Source organism: Podarcis gaigeae (genome assembly GCF_964106915.1).
Source record: "Podarcis gaigeae genome assembly, chromosome: 1".
NCBI classification, from domain to species: Eukaryota; Metazoa; Chordata; class Lepidosauria; order Squamata; family Lacertidae; genus Podarcis; species Podarcis gaigeae.
In genome coordinates, this window is record NC_139678.1 from 88,407,555 (window position 1) to 88,427,003 (window position 19,449).

Sequence of the window (19,449 nt, forward strand, 5' to 3'; positions counted from 1 at the left end):
TTATGAGCCTTTTTGCACACCCATCCCCTTCACACCTCCCTTTGAAGTCAATTTTCAGCAAGTTGTCTGAAATGGGAAACTGTGATTACCAGCTTTGGAACAAGGCAGGATATTAAACCAACTTTCAGCTTTGCCCCTTCTTCTCAATCTTGTCACTACTCTCATTGACATGGTATCTTGTTGACCCAGCCCAGCATGTTGGGTATAAGTGGCATTGTTTTGCAGTGGTTCCAATCCTATGTGCACATTCAGAGGGAGTAGCATTTGGGGTGGGCAGAAACTATACTTACCATCATTTGGAGTGCTGCAGGGCACAATTTTGTATGTTCAACATCTATATAAAGCCAGTGGAAACGGAGATTTTGAGCATGGTGTCCTCATTTCTCCATAACATCTGTATCAGGTGTGACTGTGCGAGCCCTGGGGTAGTGTCTGGATGCAGCAGTAGGCTGTATGTAGTTCAGCAAATTGAGCTTGAATCCTAGCAAGATGGAGACTCTGTGGCTGAGTGGCCTCCCAGCTCCAAGAGATAGGTCAGTTGCCTGTTCTGGATGGGGTTGCGCTCTCTTTGAAGGATCAGGTTGCAGTCTAGGGATGCTCTTTGGTCCATCTTTGTTGCTTGAGGCTCAGATGGCCTCAGTGACTTGCAGAGTCTTTTATCAACTTTGATGTGACAGCAGAGGCTGCTCATGGACTGAGATAGCTTATCCACTGCGGTCCAGGAACTGATAAACTCATCACTGGATTGCTGTAGAAGTAGGAAAACCTTTGGGTTCCTGGAGGAAAAACAATCAAGGCCACCTAGCAGTTTCTGTTTTTGCCCTAACACTTTAAGGACTCGTTCAATGACTCACTTCCCCTTTTCATTTGTAAAAGAAATCCATTGTATCTTAGAGTTTTGTTTTGAATAAACCCAGCACAGCTTATGGGCACAAATAGGAATAAGGAGGAACTGGCTAGGATTGTGTAAATACACACACTTCTCTTTCCTCACCCTCTGCTCTTAAGGAGAAGGTAGGCCTCACTCCTTGGATGAGATGGCCTCTGGCTCTCACCCAAATGCATGAGTGATGAAGCAGTTTGGGAACTTGGACTCCAAGCTGCTTTGAGTCCCACATGCTGTGTTAGCAGTAATGAGTTGAATGTGCCAAGACTGCATTAGGCAGAAGGAGAACTGTGGCTTGACTCCACCCTGCTTTGGCAAAATCAAATGGAGGTCAGTATGATATTTTAAACCCAACTGCTTTACGCTCACTCTTTTGTAGGTGCATTGAATTAAATTAAATGTAGAAGCTAAGGAAATTTTTTTAGCAGACACCAGGGAGCTCGCGGCTCTCATACTCTCAGCAATGAGCTGAGCACTTTGTGTAACCCCCAAGATGTAGAGTGCTTTCGTATCGACCATGCATGAACACAACTCTGCACAATGCTAAGTAAGAGCAAAGCATAAGACGAATGAGAGGGAGAGGCTGAACAAGGATACAGTTTTATCAGTATGCTTTGTTTATGCAAACAAGTACCACTCTAGATGTATCGTGCCATGAGGAAAAAGAGAGAAGATGCTAGGGCTAGCTTTTGGTCTCCAGATGTTGTTGAACTCCATCTCCCATCATGCCTGACTGCTGGCCATGCTGGGTGAGGCTGATGGAGGTTGGAGTAGTGGTGGACCTCGGGGTTTCAAATTTCAGTGGCGCCCTGTGCAATGCCAAAATTTGGTGCCTCCCCTTGTTCCATTCTAAATCATAGCTGCAGCATCCACAGTGGCATCCCCAAGGCTCAGCGTCCAGTGCAGTCAAACTGGTCATGCTGCCCTAAATCTGCCTCTGGTTGGAGTCCTTTAAAATCTGGAGGGACACAGGTTAGCCAGCCCTGATTTAAATGTATAGGAACCCTGGAGAGAGTAATTTAGATGGACGCCTTCCATTTTAAGGTTCATTTCTTCCTCATCCTTAGGCTCATTTTGACTTCAACTCAGAAGTCATTTCAACACTACAGTTTTCTCTCTGGGGACACTTTGGAAGGAGTGCTCTCATAATTGAAACAATCTTTTTATTTTGTCCTGTTGCTCTTTGCATGAGGTCTGCCAGAATGACACCAGTTTATACTTAATAAGTTTGAAGCTTGGGAGAAAATGGCGAGATGGTAAAAAGAGCAGGCGGTCCCTATACAATATTGTACCAACACTATGCACAGTGATATGCACAAGAATTTATTTTTAAAGTTAAAACACCCTGATATATAGTGTAAACCCCCCACCCCAGATATGCAGATAACAGGAGATGAAAAAATTCTCAGAGCAGCCAGTAGACTAGGGGCAGCTAGCCTATGGGGCGTATATGCACACCCCACACTGCAAGAGGTTTGTTTTTTGTGCCTCTAAAATTTATTTTTTAAATAATAATAGAAGTTTTCTTTTACTGCTTCTGTGGCTCCCCTTTGCCCCCTAAATCTGCCTTAGGGGTTGGGGAACCCCCAGAACAGGTTTAGTGGGCACTTGCATGAGTCATTTTGTGCACATATATCCTTCTTAGCATTCCTCTGAATTCCACCCATACATTTTACTTTACTTTATTATTATTATTTTTTAAAAAACAAACCCACTCCTGAGGGTTCCTGGCTGTGATTTTATGACATCAAAAGGTTTTTGTGATGCTTTCTGGACCACTCAAATATCCTTTTTATTTAATTTTAAAATGCCACATTCACTTATACACTTTGACATGTGGCCCTTGGAACGTTGGCCATGGGCCAATGGGGCCCTCAGCCTGAAGAAGGTCAGCCATCCTTGCAGTAGACTGTGCAAAAGGCAGGAAAGTCCACCCTAAGAAACCTGTGATGGGATATGAAGGACATGAAAGTAAATACTTCTCAGGAGCTTCTGATTTCACCCCAAAACTCACGCCCAGTGGTTGTTCAGCCCCCTATTGGTTTGTGGGGGTAAGTTCTCCACCATCTTACGGTACAACATCATTGGTGGAATGATCGCTTCGGACCTTAAGAAAATATTGCTGCATTGTTAAGGCCATGGGTGAAGATACTTTGGAAAGGACTTGCACATTTGGCGGGATGGTGGGTGGGTGCACATGGTAGGATCAATATGCCATAGGGTGATGCCCGCAGGAGGTAACTCCTATGAAGTTAAAGCAAGGTTTAAAGAAGACACAAGCTTATCTTTTGTAGGCTCACACTATTGATATGTTGATTGATAGCCAGTGGTCCTTGGCTCACTCAGCCACCTGCTGGATTGCTTAGCTTTCTAGTTTTCAACCTCTACCTTTGTCCTCCATATAACTTCGAGGTAACTTGGTAGATCAATGGTGGCAAGTAGCTTCCAAATGAAAAGCAATGAGCCATTGATCTCTCCTCTTCCTATCTCCTGAACATTCACACAGCACTTAAAAGGATATTTTTCTACTGAAAATGTCCGGCGGACTCCCTCTCTGCCAAGCTAATCAGATGCACACTGAGGGATGGCCCCATAGGTCCTCTTTGAATAAGTCTCTTCATGGTAACTATGTACATTAGCTCATGCACGGAATCTTCACCTTTCTTTCACATTGGTTGAGCCGTGTTGTAATGGACATCACTTTCGTGTGCCGTCCTCAACAGAAAGAAAACTAAACTGTTCTCCAGGCTGAGGAAAAAGATGAGCAGGTACCAGCAAGCTCCATTCCCTGCCCGCTCTGATTTGGATGTAAAAGCCAAAAGCCAGGCTGTATTCTAACAGCATATAGTGGATTGTTAGCTTGGTGACTGAAATGGAGTTTCTGCATGATCCAAATTGCTTTGTTTTGGAATTACGGATTGCATTGGTGTTTCTGAATAATCCTAATAGCGTTTTATAAATGTTTATAACCACTTCCACCCTCCTTTGAAAGTTGGCAACAGAAGATATGTGGACCTTTGTATTTCCCAAAGAATAAATGAGTATCTTGTGGTCTACTCATGTACTGCAGACCTAACTACTGGAAGTTGCTTAAGAGAGAAAATTGCAGCTGTGTGCCAAGGCCAGATTTCCTTTTAAGTGCAGGGAACTTCAGGAAAACTTGTAGTGGATCAGGACAGACATAGGTTGGGTGGGAGGAGAGATGGAAAAAATAGGAGTAGTCTTCTTCTCTCCCTCAAACCTTGTTGAAGATGAGTTTTTAGATCTCCTGTTCTTCCTTCTTGAAAGTCTAAAGAAAAATAATCTCATATCCTTTTTTTCTTCTATATTCTGTGGCAGCTTAGAATTGTGTTTTTATTCCTCTTTCAACTGAAATTTGTCCTTTTCAGGACAGGAGCCAGTCAGTCTTTTAACCTGTTCCCTTATACTTCCTAAAAATAGTGTAGATGTTGGATGATAACGTAAGTTGGGTGGATGCTTAGGGGACATGGTGCTTGGTTGTATTGTGTTTATACACTAACTAGCTTGCTGAATTGCATGGTGGCTGAGTTTACAGAGAGAACTCTCAATTGCTTCCTTCCCGCTGTGTATGTCCTTGGATAAGATCTGAGAGCTAAAAACCTTCAACCTCCTTGCTGAAACAAGAGTCCCTGTGAGGATACATGCAAGGCAGGAGAATGGTTGAGGTGTGAGTTGGTGACCCACCTTTCATTACTTGCTTTCTGCAATTCCCATATGAGGCTCCCATAAACAAACAGGTTAGGGTCCCCTCTTAAAACCATGTTTCAAATATGTTTATTTAGAAGTAAGTCCTACCGGATTCAGTGGGATTTACTTCCTAGTATGAATGCTCAGCCATAGACAGGCCCTGAGCATGTGTTTCCTGTTCTGTTGCTAGATACAGTTTTCAAACATTCTCAACGATTTCTAAATACTGAGATGACACAATGTGGTGTGAAAATCCAGCTCTTGTGATTGCTTTCCAAGAACAATGTATTTCAAAACAGCTTGTCTGCTCCAAACTTGAGCTTTATACTCATATGTTGTTTCAATATGGTCTGTTGCCCCCTATCTTGTTATGTGCCTGTAGCTATCACAGCTAACCAGTGGCTTTGGTGATTGAAATAATTATTGCGTAATATAGAGCATGGTGTGGGAGGGTGAAAGACATTGGTGGGGTTAAAGGCTGTATGCTTGATCTATTAGGGGCCCTGTTTAATTTAGTAAATATCACATTTACTAAAAGTCAGATTCTTTCTTGTTGAATTCTTAGGGGATAACAGCTTACTGTATGCAAGGGCCAAACTACACGTGGCATTAAACATACAGTTTGGTATTACATTATCAGGATCAAGACCACAGAATGCAAGGAGAATGAACTCTTCTTCCCCTCCCACATCACAGACCTGATGAAATCTATTCCTCATGCAGCTGTTGTTTGACATAGGAAGAAAGTTCCCATGGACATCTTCCTGTGAGAGGCAGCAGCTTATGGAGCGAGTGAATTTTTCTTGGCAATTGTGGTGTGGGAGGCAAGAGTTAAATAAATATACCCTATGTGTACTGTGCCCACCCAAAAACACAGCTGCTGTTTGTTTTTGAAGATAACTTCTGCACCAGACTACATGATTATTGTCACACATTTTCTTGCATTAAAAGTTTGTGCTATTACAGTAATGGGGCCAGGCATCTGTTGCAAAATAATAATTTAAAAGGGTACTTTCCCTCATCCCTTAAAAGCTCATTCAAATGCTGATATTCTCTCTCTCTCTCTCTCTCTCTCTCTCTCTCTCTCTCTCTCTCTCTGTCTCTCTCTCTGCAGTGACAGTACCCCAGCAAAAGCAAACAAAACCCCCTCATCTCCGCCTGATGGGACTCCCATCACCAGCCCTGAGACCAAGGCTATCAACCATGAGCCAGAGCCATCCACTTTGGAAACACCTGGGGGAGGCATCCCTAAGTCTCCATCTCAGGTAGTGAGGATTGCTGCTGCTGCTGCTGCTGTTTTTTCCTTGAGGACATACATGACAATGTCATTCATGGTTGGGTTTCCTTGGCTGCTACTCTATGGAGAGTAATGGACTTTTCTCCATTTATGTTCACCAACAGTTCTAGGCAACGCGTATCAACTAGTCTCTCCATTTCTCTCTAATGTTGTTCTTGCCTAATCCAGTTTCTTTATCTACAAACGACAGTACTTCCTCTTCGGTAGGGATTCTATGTAGGCCAAGCTGGTCTTGCTGTGTAACAGGTATGGTACATAACTGTTCTTAAGGACAAGCAGAGGCTATAGATAAACTAAGAAAACCTGTATTGGCATGGACAGCTTCTGGATCAACTGGTGGCACAGGATATCAGTTGAATCAAGAAGTAGAATATGGAAGTTAATTAGAAATTTTTTAAAAGGCAAATGGTTTTGCTAGTTAAGAAAGGTGCATTATGAACTCTTCCATACTCAATGGACAAGAAACAGGTAAGTGAATTGGACCAGATATAAGATAATGATACTAAGAATGGCATTTTGGATATTTTTTTCTTCTTCTTCAGCATGAGATGCACTATTGCACAAAACCTGATCTTGACTTTTAAAGTGTAATGAGAGCATTTTTGGGTTGTCAGCTTTGCAGCCATAATGGCCAGCTGAAACCCACAACAGTCATGTGAAGAGAACAACCTGCACATTGGCAGTTAGACAGTTGTAGGCTTTATGCGAAACAGACTACCTGAAAAGTCTTTGGTATGTCCCATGGTTGCCCAAGCAACTGCTGAGGATTACTGTACATGAATTGCTGAACAGCAAAGATGGCGGTTCTCTCCTAGCAAAAAAGTTACAGCAGGAAAATGTCAAATGTCAAAATATTTATATTATGTTCCAAACATTAACTTTTTACTATTGCTGGAGTTATTTTGATTTTTCTCAGATGTACATACAGTGTGAGTGGCTTTTATTTGGCCTTTTCTGTGCCCATCCCCCCCCCCAGAGAATGGTAGGTTTGTCCTAGCAGTTAAAGCACCAAACACTAAGTTGAGAATATTGTGCTTGTTAGAATGTTAACCCATGGGTGCTGAATTCTGGCTGTGGTATATCAAATGTAGGGCATGTTTCATAATATTTACTGTAACTGTAGATTTATGTAAGGGCTGCCTGTGAGAAGAAATTACAGTATAACCCTCTACATACTTTCACTGTATTCAGCGGGGCTTGGTCCCAGGTAAGTGTGTCTTGGATGGTAACCTTAGTGTCCAAACAGAACCTAGCAGAACCATTGAAAGTGTTCTTTGTATATAGCAGTATTTTTAAATACCCACATCCTGTCTTTTGAATAGGGCCCTAAATAATATGCCCCAAAGAAGAGGTGGAAATTCTAATTGGAAATATCATATGTTCTGAGAGTAACCTCTATCTCATCTCAGATATGTTAGGTCCAAGAAGGAGGTGGTTTGGAAAACAGTTAAAACTTGGATATATGGAAACTTGAGGTTTCAGTGTAGGTGTTCTGCTGTAAAAAGGAATTAACAGATGGCCTCTTGAGGTGCTCCCTGATGTACATCTGCTCCAAACAGCTGATAGGTGGGGTTTTAGGTTTTTTTTTAAAGGGGTAAGTAAGTAAAGCCTCAACTTTTACATCAGGGAGATTCTCCTTCCAGCACCTTCTTACTTGCAGCACCTTCTTACTGTGAGTGATTTCCATATCCAGTTAGGTTTATGGAGTGATTTCCATATCCAGTTAGGTATACACTCTGCTGGTGTATGTATGTGATCTCAGGCATTTTGGGGGCAAGGAATTGAAGCACTGCTGACCCACAATCTATGTTTGGGATACCAGTTGTTTCTAATTCAGACAATAAATTCTAAGCCCCCCTCCCTGCCCCCTCACAGGGTGTGCCTCTCCTTTCAGGTACCTCTTCCTGGGCTTTTCACTAACCCAGTCCTAACTCCTGACTCACTATGACACACCAGCAACCACTGCTACTTGCTCTCTTTCTCTAGCTGATATGGGGTTGGGCCTCTCAGGAAAGGCAACCCTTCTTCCTCATTGCTGCTAGTTGTTTCTTCCATGGGGCAAACCACAGCCTCACCCTCTCAGTGCCACCTGTGTGGCTGAAAACGACTTACAACAACAAACAAAGCATGCATTAAAACCAGCCAAGACATAGTAAAATTTAAAACTCATTCATATTTTAAAAAGGAGGGTTAAAAACATTCCATCCCACAAAGGATTAAAATATTGCCTTCAGGTTTCTGGGGAAAAAAACTCCACTTCTCTCTATCCCCGCTACCCCTCCCCAAAGAAATACAAAAGAAACATGGTTTACTATAGTATCTAGAGCTGACTTTCTCAGCCTTGGGTCCCCAGATGTTCTTGAACTACAGTGTGCATCATCTCTGACCACTGGCCTTGCTGGCTAGGGATGATGGGAGTTGTAGTCCCTGGGGAGCCAAAGTTGAGAAAGGCTGATCTAGGGAACTTGCCAAGGTAGTGCATTAACAGAAAATACACATGGTGAATGCTGCCATCAGCTGGTGGTTCTTTTTCAGTGCATAGTTCAGCTAATCATTGCAGGTTGGTTGTTTCATTTATTATGCTCATACATCAGAGACAGATCCTAATGGGCATGAAACAGTATTTTTAAACCAGCAGATGGGCACATTAATTTTCCCAGAATATTTTTAAAATGAAATATAAGCATGCAGTAGTAAAGGCATTTCAGCAGGAAATCTATAATTCACTAAGAAGCATTCCTGACAAACCCTCTTCCACAGTTCAGTGGTTTATACTTGCAGATAAATGACTAAGTTGGGTGTGTTGAGGAAGAAGTGACATCTGGAACTTTAATGTGAGTTTTTGAAAGAAGATTTGACAATGTTGACACACTGGAGTTTAGCTAAGCACTAATCAGCTCAGCAATGAGTTGCTCTTAACCCCACCTCCTCATGCAAACAGCACCAAATATTTTTAAAATGCAGTCAGCTTCCTGCTCTATACCTAAGAGTTCTTTTGTGCATTATTGTGTAATGAGAGATACAATATTTTTCTCCTAAAATCAGCATTCTTGTCTGTTGCTAGCTCTCTCGCCTGCCCATGAAATCTTGAGTTGTGCAGGTGGAAATAAGTTTATATAGAAAGTTATAGGAAGGATCCACCATTAAAACATAAAGCAACATTAGATATTTTTTTAGAGGCACATAAAAGTAGACGGTGCATGCGAATAAATGAAAAATACAACCCATTGCCTAAAAAACCCAAATTTTAAAAGTTAAAGTGCAAGCCAAAGTACAGACCTCAGGGGGAAAGAAATAAGCTATGTCCAGATGGTGTGGCAGAATGTAGGGGAAGGTGGAAAATCCACTTCCGTAAAGGGAAACTTCTTGAACTCTAAAGGAACGAGTTGACAGCACTGTCTCAAAGTTAGATAATCTGCCTGTCACTGCAATAGTGTATGAATAAGAATTGATCACTTGCATGCTGAAGGTGTGTTCTTGTTGGAAATCTAGAATGACTTCACTGGACACAGTGCAAAAATATTTTCTTAAGTTCTCCAAATGAATGTAGCAGCATTTGAAGAGGGCATGTGAGGAAACTTAAGCCTATTGGTCTTCTTCTAGATGACATGCCCCCTTCTCCAGAACTGTGGAAGACACATTGCTCAGCTGCAGCCAAAAGACTGCCCTATTGAGAGGACATGGTTTCCATTTGATTTTTAGATCCCAGTAGGTGCTGAAAAAGTGCTTGTTAGGTGGTGCGGAGGAAGGAGTAACACTACTTTCCAGAGTTTTAAAAAGCATGAGTAGGGTGTGTGAGAGGGAAGATTGCAGTGCAGATAAACACCCATGTCGCCTCATGAAATCAGGCAGTGGTCTTTCCCAAGAGTGCTGGGCCCTGGGCATGTCAGTTCTTTCTATACTGAAAGCCAAAATGTAGGTTGTGTCTGTTGTTGTTAATAATGGATGTGTCCATTTCTAAAAACCCACTAAAATCTTTCTCCCATGTCCCCAACCCCCAATTTCAGAAGCCTAATTTAGATTCCCTTCCACCAGTTATATTTAGTGTGTTGCTATTGTTAAAGCAATTAGGAGCATTTCATTAGTCTTGACATTCTGCTGCCATTTGCTTGGAGATCTTCTAGTTGATCTGAAATTACCTTCTGCACGTGCTGGAATTTCTGCAGCTTTTGATTATCAGCCAGCTGATAAACATATGTATGAAATGGCAGCACCATCTTGTGCAATAAATGTAGGTCTGCAGTTAAAAGAGTTACACCCAGAGATAAGCCACTGTGTTACAAGAAGCACTAAAAAGCAAAGTGTGTGAATCACGTGACTGTTATTTTTGGCACTTTTGTGACCTGTGAAAGTAGCCAGATTGACTGTTGAAGACCCCAGTATGTAGCTTAGCTTGCTCATGCTAAATTGTCTTAACACTTCGGAAAACTAGATCTTTTCTGCTAGGCAGGGGCAGCATGACAAGAGTTTCACACAATATTTTGACTGGGAAGCATTTTTTGAATGGTCAAGTAGCACAACACAATTGAAAACCATCTATTGATATTGCACCTAGAAATGAGACGCATTCCAGCTAATTTAGGTTTCTTAGTATGTTTGGTTGAAAGCATGACACCAAGTGAGCATCTGAGAAAGGAGATGGAAGAGAAGAAAACCTTGACGTAACCAATTCAGATGGTACGACCCCCAAGTGTGGCCTATGATGTTAAAGAAAAATAAAAGCCGCAATGTAACTTGTCGTAGGAGAATATGGATTCCCAGACCAGCATATTTTTTACTCTTGTGACATTTGTGGTTATTTCACAGGAATGCTGTGACTCCAAAAAGAATTGGACCCTGATTTCTTTTGGTTTGTATCTCAGCCATATTTAGGATGCCTTTGTGACGCTGAACCAAGGTCACTTATAAAGAATGGGTTTAATATACTGGGAAGCCTGTTTTTAGGAATCAGTAAAGCTGGCTTGGGTATCTTCTTTCTCTGTAGGCAGACAGGTACTGCTGCCACGAGTAATGCTGCTGTCTCTCCTGGCTCCTCAGCACTTTTTTTTTTGTAGTATGTAAACTCCCTCCTTGTCCTCCAGAAGGTTGCACAGACTCTAATTATGTATGCATGACCTATCTTATGCATATTAATTGTGTTACGCTTCTCCTCTGCAGAAGGGAGACCTGCCCACGACTGAAGTGTAACTAATGATGCGAAGCCTTCTTTTGGAAGTGTGTGATTGTTTCTCCTTCCTCCCATGTGTGGACAACCCCCCTAGACCTCCTTCCCCTCTAGTTGTGTGTGTGTTTTGTATTTAGTTTTTGCTAACCTGGTTCCTGTCTCTGGTTTTTTGGGTGTTGCTGTCTGTGCCGTCGCCATGTGTTCGCTTGCATGCAGTTGCGGAAAGGTCCTCCCGTGCCGCCACCTCCAAAACTCACTCCGTCCAAGGAGATGAAGCAGGAGAACATCATCAACCTGTTTGATGACAATTTTGTCCCAGAGATCAGTGTGACAACCCCCTCACAGGTTAGCTTCTCCTTCTTCCCTGCCCTCCCTTGTCCCTTCCTCTATCCGCTTCACCTTCACCTATTTTTTTTTTGTCCTTTCCTTATTAGAGGTGTCAGGCCATGAAAACTGCTCAGTGCATGAATGTATGGGGGGCCCAATGTGATTTGAACTGGGCAAAAGGGCCAGTGAGTTTTCCCACCACATATTATTGGCTCAGAAACTGTGTCTGAGGTAGATGGAGGCAGAATACGTGGAGAGGTTCCATTATTTTCCAATGTTTTTCATCAAGGCCATGGAGATCAAACCTATTTCTCCCCAGCTAAATAGGAGAGTGAGGCAGGAAGGCATTATTGTTTCAGGACATTGTGTACCCATACACCCACACCCACACCCACACACCCTCATGTGAAGTGGTCCCAGTTCTGCATCCAAGTGGAGGAAATGAGGTTTGGATCAAGGGCATCCATCCCCACTCTTTAGAACAAGCTTTTCTCCTGAGGCTCACATTCCTTTCTGGGGAGCTTTCTGGGGGGCCTGGGCAAAAGTGGATGGAGCACAGAATCTAGGGTAAAGTTTAGAAGCTCTGCCCACATAATTTTTCTTAGAGTGAGGAGGAATTGACTGGATGGGGCCCCCTTCATAACTGGGTCTAGCATGGTCACCCTGGCTCGTAGCTTACTTCCCCTCACATGGTTGGGGGATTAAGAATTGTGAGATTCTTAAATATATGAATGTGGGCTATGCCTCACGGTGGTAACTTGAAACACCTGTGTGGTTTTAGCTGCCTCCAAGAAAGAAGTGCTTTCTTTTCTTATTGATAAGAGTCTGAGAGACAGATGGGTTTTGTGTTAGTGACTTTGGATGCTTTCATGCATCAACCCTAGACAGGTCATTCTTGGCCCTGGGCCTGCACTTAATATTTTTTAAAGTCACTAGCACCTGCCACCTCTTCAGAGTCTCATGGCCTCTCAAGCTACTATTGTAAAGCTTGAGAAACTGATTGAAAACAAAGTATTCTATTGTAGCTAATTGCCTGAGGTAGTGACTAGGCAAATGGATGATATCCACCACATTGTCCCTTCCCGGGGATGATTTAATTCTAGCCCTTGTGATGGAAGAAGGAAGAAACAACAGCCTGACCAGTTTTCTGGCTACATTTTCACAACTTGCATCATCATCATCAACAACAACATTGTGATGTATATTTTTTTCCATTATTCATAAAAAAATGACACCTCTAGCAGTTCTGTTTCCTGATTCCGCTCTTCCTTCCCTACCTCAGCGCGGTGGCCTGCGGCTTTTACCTCTTCCTCCTGTTCGACGGCCGAAACATTGCGTGAGGGGCCTGGAGTTGGGAGAAAAGGCAAGTGTAGGCCACAAGTTACAAGGGTTGTGGGATTACCTCACAGTTGTGGGGATACAGGTCATAGTTCTACAGCAGATTAGGATTCCTTATTGAGGGTGGGGAGCAAAGGAAGATATTAAGATGCCACTTAGCTAGCTTTATAAACCTGATTTTTAAAAATAAATAAATAAAAAAATAAAAAGTAGGTCTTTGTCATTGCCAGAAACATTTATTGGAATGTTCTGAAACAAATTAACACAGAAATGAGCACGAAGTGTGGATTTCTGTCTGGCCATTTAGTAGCAACCATACATATATGGGCCAGTTCTAGTAGAACAGGGTGTGGAGCTCTTTGGAAATGATGGGAGTCCAAAACATCTGGAGGGCTTCTGGTTCCTCACCCCTGCAAGGGTGGAAACAAAAATCAACAGATCACAATATATCTCTCCATCAGGACTTGATTTTAATAGGTAAGGGGGGATGTTTATGTGTGGAAACCTCTTGAGAGATGACCAAAGGGAAGGTTCAGAAGTAAAGGAACTACAAGGGAAAAAAGAGGACCCTGCAGGGGGAATAAAAGGCTTGTAGTACAAAATAAAAGAGGTTGTTGGGAGTAGTATGTGGGAGCAGTGATTTGTTTACATTTGAGAGAGAGAAGTAAATGAGCCTGTCTAGGATATCTTAGACTAAGGGACTTTTGGAAGAATGCCTGTGGGAAAACACCTGTAGAAAAATGTTATGTGAAAATGCAAAATCAATGATGAGCACAAGGTAGAATTAGTCTCACCATGAGGTACTGCGAGATTATTGTTTCATGTGGCAGGTTCTGAACAGCATTAGAGGCTATCCAAATTGTTCTTAATTTAGTATAATTTTAATGAGGTGGGAGAATGGAATTTGAAGCAGAAAATTCTTAAATGCGCTGCTAGCCATGCAAAAAGGATCTCGCCACCTGTTAGTGGCACTTTTCTTTCTTTCTCAAAATCCTGATATGTAGGCGGTGTGGTTTTAAAGAGCTTAATCATTGGTAACATGCAACAGGCCGAATTTATAGCTTCAATGAAACGTACCAACAAGCATTGCCTTTTCTTTTTGATTTTTCTTCCTAAAGACAAGAGCTCAGAGATAGCAGTGGATACCATGGGGAGCTAGGAAGGAGAGCAGAGGCTTTGCATTAATGGGGAAGCAGAGACTAAAAGTGAGAAGAGTTGCACTTTGTAGAGTCTTTTGGTCAAGGGAACCAAGGGGCTGCCTTCAGTGTAGGAATTCTGCCTGTATATCCCCCGTTCATTTTGTTATCTGAGAAAGCCGTGGGCCACTGAGCAACCTCCCATCCTTGTCCACACCTATCTTTTCCTTGTAGCATGCCTCAACAACTCTTACACCATGTTTTATATCATACGTTTCTGTGTAAAAACACTTGCCTAAACAGAGCATTCAGCTTGGGACGCATCCAGCGTGGAGGACACCTGGCATGTACAGGTTTCAAATGGATGGGTTTGAGTCCTAGATCAGAAACCATAGGGAAAAACCTATGATCAATGTATTTCATGTACTATATGTGATTTTTTTCTGTGTGTGTGTGTGTTGGGCTAATTATTTGGGAGGAGAGGGAGGGCAAGCTAACAAGAAAGAGGAACCCTCGGCACATGGTGCAGGTAACTCTGGGGAGTCAGGTAAGCTTCTAGCATGGCTGTACCCTTTTGACCTGAATTGTTTTTTAGTCAAGCACAGAAAATGAATACCTAGAAGGTCTTGCTTCAGTGGTAACCTACATAAGAAATACTTAGGTGATCTGCTGTGAGTATTGTGTAACCTTTTAAAATCTAAATCTATTGGAGTTGAGATTATGAGGCAGAAAACCGCCTTCATTGAAAGCTTGTTCTGATATTGGTAGGAACTAGTGAATGACACAAAAAAGTTAAAGTTGAAATATAAACTGCTGCTGCTTGGAAACTGTGTGGAAAAGAATGTGCTAGAAGTTTCTCTCTTGAAAGTATGTGGATATATCAAACTGATAAAGGGTTTTGCTTGGAAACAGCAGCAATTTAGTTTTCCTCAGTTGGTGCATTTACGTTAGTTTTCACCAGATATCCTAATAATTCAGAAATTTTTACTGCTGTCCCTTGGTTTGGTTCAGAAAGGTTATATTGCATTACTTTGCCTTAGGACCAGAAGAACTATCAAAGAAGTTGCTGAAATATTGGGACAGAGCTCCTTTCAGAAACAGCAAGCTGGGAAAAAAGGGGTGCCTTGTAAATCATCTTTTTAGGAATATGGACATTAGTCAAAATTTGAATGCTGCCACTGATGTTCTAATTTGCAACCCCAATAGAATTGCTTCTAGTTAATAAGATAACCTCCTGACTAAAAAGGGACCTTTTGGCTAGATATATAACTTGAAATGTATATAATAGAGAACTGGAATAATTTATTAATATTGGAAATAACGTCTGAATATGGAAAGCATTAGAATATGGGCAGGGGAAACAGATTGCAAAAGCTAAGATCTTAAACAAGGAATCTACTGTGTTTCTGACTATGATGATACAGATTTGCTGCTGTGAGGCTCATAGAGAGGCTTCCACTGAAAATGCTTTGCACATCATACATAGTTTCCTTCTTTTAAGAAGTGCCTAAAGTAGTGGCCTAGCTGTGCTGAAAGTTGCATGTGCAAGTATCTTGGGTAGGATTTAGGGACCCTGTCTGGAAAGATCACAGGTGATGGTGACCTCAAGAAGATCCCTGATAAATAAGATGGATGGTAACACGAAAACTGCTCAGGCTCTGTGGAATACTGATGCTTTGTTTTCACGGCTGCAAAAGTGTTGAGCGTATTGTGGCCACTGGACACATGTGAGCATTCATTGCTTGTACCATAGAGTTGTATGCATCTTTTTGCACCTTCAGCTCCTGGGTAACACCTTCTGCATACCAGCCTGCATCCTATACCTGACTAATACGCAATACTGCTTTTCTTCCTTAATGCTGCAAGTTTGATGCCCCTGGGCCCTTCCAGGAGGGAGCCAGCCTGTTGGATTTTGATTTTGATCCCATTAAACCTGATAACAGCCCTGTAGGGAAGTCGCCTACGCCTGCTGCCCAGGTTGGTTTACTGCTGCCATTCTTTCATGAAATGTTAGACAATATAGACCTCATCAGTCATGATGGGGATGGGTGTGTATGTATGTATTCATAGCAACAGAAGTACATGTGGAGATTTACAAAATGTATCTACAGAGTCTCACATGACTCTTCCTGATGGTTTGCATTAATAACAGTAGCTTATGCTTTTTAGGTGTTTCATGTACACTAACTTGGTAATTCTTAGAGTAATCTTGTAGAGCAGCCCAGTGTTGTTTATACTACACTGCTGATCAGGGAGCTGAGACTTGAAGAGATTAGCTTGCCTAAGACCATCTAGGAGTTCATGACTGAGTTGAGATTTGAACCACAGATTTCCTGCAATCAGTTTCCTTGGTAGGCTTCTCGTTGCCTTGTTGCCATTACTATTATTATTTCGACTGGGAAAGTAATCTGTGGATTCTGTACACATAATACATAATATTATACATTCTGTACACATAATACATATCCAGTAGGTAACTGCATTCTGCAGCTGAGTTTCTCCTTCAGGTACCTAGCATATCAGAAGTCTGCTCCACAGAGCTTTCAGTGTGGCTGCTCCTCTTCTACTTTCTAAAAAAACAACTGAATACATTTTTTGTTTTGACGAATTTTTCCAGCTGGATGTAAAAAGGTCTCCTTTCGTATTGTTTTTAAACCAATCTGCACCTGGAGTTTTGTAGTGTTCTAAAACTAATTTTTAGCTGTTTTATGGTATATTTGTAAATTGCCTTGAGTTGCATGCAAAAGGTAATTAATTAACTTAATCAATGGCTCTCCTACAGCACATTAGCTGCTGGGCCTGTTTAGCTTCACAGGAATCCACCCTCATCTGGCAGATGCAGAAATTGTGATGTAGTGAGATGAAAATTGGCCATCTCGTGCAGTGTAAATTAGTAGCAGCTAGATTAAAGAACATGAGGGATGAAATGGATAATTCAAAATATCACACAATAAGCTTGCATTAATGTCAATGAATGGTATATTATTAAATGTGGTATCCAGTGCTGGATCTGAGCAGGAGGCAGTTTATGGTGTGTTACTCTCCTCTTCGAATCCCTTCCAGAGTAGGGATTTTTGTGTGTTTCAGCATGTGTGTATGTTACTGATAGTGTAGGAGGCTCCTACAGGGAGAGCAAGGGTAATTGAAAATTGCCTCCCTCTCTCTTCCACTGATGGATATCTTTGTTGGAGGAATCCTCTGGGTGGTACAAGGAGACTTTGTATGTTTGCACTTTCTGTGTTGGCTGAATTAATGATGTCTCAATGTGTTTTTATTCCTGTTGCTCTTTGCTATGCTTAGTCTTTGCCTTGGGATTTATGGGAGGTAAGATTTCTATTAATATAGCTTTCAGTGCAATAAATTCTACCATGTGGTGCTTGGCATGTGTGAGTACTTCCTTCTGTCATTATCATGCAAAGATGATTATTCTTGTCTTGACCTTCTGTTCTCATCCTCTTCAGTGCTATGAACTAAAGTGGTGTGGTACAGTTGCAACCTCTTCTGCCCTTTGTCTGTCACGCTGAGAAGAAGTCTCCATCCCCTGTGCTTTGATATTGCCTATTATTAATGGCATTGACTGAAGCACAAACCTTCTTGCTGCAATAATTGTAGATCTTGCTGCTACTTTTTACCTTGTCAAAAAACAAACAAACCCCTGCATGCCATTTCCTACCTCTCGATTGTGTAGTATGCATACTTCTCAACTACCACCAAACAATTCTTTATTCTATACATATATTTAGTATAATGATGTGCTTGCTGATTTGCTGCCGTGGTTCACTAATAACAGAGATTGGAGATCTCTCCAGTACTGCTGGAGAAACGAACCTTTCCTCTTTTCTTATTATGCTGCCAGATATTACGCTGTAATAAATCAGTTTAAAAAGCCAATGGCTTGTAGTTTCCAGACTTTCTTCATAACATTTTGGGCATGTTGAGATATATAGCTTTGCTTGAGTCCACCTGCTAGCAAGTAACCTTTATTCTTTGCTTTTGTGCATTTCCTGATGTCTTTATTAATTCTATATCTTCACAGGAGGATACTTCTTACGTTCTAAGTTAAAATTTAAGTTTACTCATTTGGCTTACTTTATCTGCCATCAGATGTCTTTTGAGGTGTGACTGGCCTTTAAAAAGAATTGGCCTACACTGGTTTCCCATTGTAAATTCATCAAATTGTCTCAAGAAGTTGACTCCCTTGTCTTTCCTGACCTAAGAACCTTCACTATTACTTCTTCCTAAGCATTTTCTCTGCTGTTTTCCCTCCCTTTCCTCCTCATGTAAAGGTTCAGTGAATAGATTGTGTCCTCAGGATAGGTAGCCATTAGATTTAGATCAACAACCCCAGAAAAATGGTGCGCTGGGGAAACAAGCACCATATTTCTTCAAACAAATGTGTATGAATCTCCCCACCTTCCATTATTTTCCATTATTTTCCTTCAATGATTATATATATTCATTGAAAATATATATTATCACACAGCAGGGTTTAACTGCACCAAAACAGTGAGTTTTACCAGTGAGTAAAGAATTGCTAGCTCAACCACCAAATTATCTGATTTAAATCTAAACATCATTGAGTACTGTATTACCAAAACTTCAGGGCAAGGGAAGTGCAAGTTGACTCATTTCATTCTGTATAAAAGCAACACAGAGAAGCTAGACAGCCCCCTAAATAAAGAAGTATGACAAGTCTCACCTTAGTTAAAATTACTCAACAGAAGTTCTGGCTGCTGATTCGGTAGCTTGCCACCCTAGTTAAAAAGCTTATTAAGACCGACAGAAGGCATTGTTGTTCAAAATGTATTGTCAATAAAGCCAACCATTAAAGGCAGGAAGTGAGAAAAAGAATTGTAAGCTACTTGTGTGGGGTACTGTGGCCTGGCACCTTTCTGTGCAGTTGAGAGCAGCCCGATCAGATGAGAGGTTGCAGTGGAATACCCATGTAGCTGTGCCTGAGCAACTGTGGTTGTTGAATGGAAAGCCAGTGTGCTGTGGCCTCTCTTGCCCAGTTATAGTGTATGTACAACTACTCCAGAAAAATGGTGCAATTTGGAAACAAGCACCATATTTCTTCAAACAAATGTGATCTATATTTTCCTAGCTTTAGTTGTGGTATAGGATGTTAAATGCCTACCTTAAAGTAGATACAGATTATGAACCAGTGGCGTAGCGTGGGGGGTGCAGGGGGGCCCGGCCGCACCGGGCGCAACATCTGGGGGGGCGCGCGCTCGCACTCGCAGCTCTTTGCCCCTACTAAAATCCACGGGTTAGGGAGCGCAAATTACTTGCCTTGCCCCGGGTGCTGACAACCCACGCTACGCCACTGTTATGAACCACCAATGTTTTGCTTCTCTCTGAACTTCAACCTTTAACCTAAGACATCTGCTGTTATTTGCTCTGCTTGCTTTTGTAATATCCTTATGTCATGCTGACGGCGTGCTTCTGTAGTTATTGCTGAAACCATTATTGGCTGAACAATTCATTAATTTCAGATTCCAAATATAGACGTTTTTAAGTGGAACGGTTTTCCATGAAAGGTCATGTAATCCATGCTGATATTATCACTGTATGTAGTTTGCTTCTTGTCAGG

General features: G+C 41.8%; 1 protein-coding gene across 24 annotated transcripts in view; it reads left to right on the forward strand.

Moving 5' to 3' along the window:
- BIN1 (bridging integrator 1) overlaps positions 1 to 19,449 on the forward strand; it is a 114,395-nt gene that overhangs the window by 75,974 nt on the left and 18,972 nt on the right. For 8 of the 24 annotated variants that reach the window (XM_083740384.1, XM_083740385.1, XM_083740392.1 and 5 more), the window contains 2 exons: positions 3,610 to 3,654; positions 5,709 to 5,859. In XM_083740384.1, coding sequence (XP_083596510.1) covers positions 3,610 to 3,654; positions 5,709 to 5,859 — 196 coding nt within the window. Of the gene's footprint in view, positions 1 to 3,609; positions 3,655 to 5,708; positions 5,860 to 11,271; positions 11,401 to 12,664; positions 12,746 to 15,722; positions 15,834 to 17,156; positions 17,181 to 19,449 lie in introns of all 24 variants that reach the window. The other 16 variants (XM_083740372.1, XM_083740388.1, XM_083740389.1 and 13 more) reach the window with 8 other exon arrangements.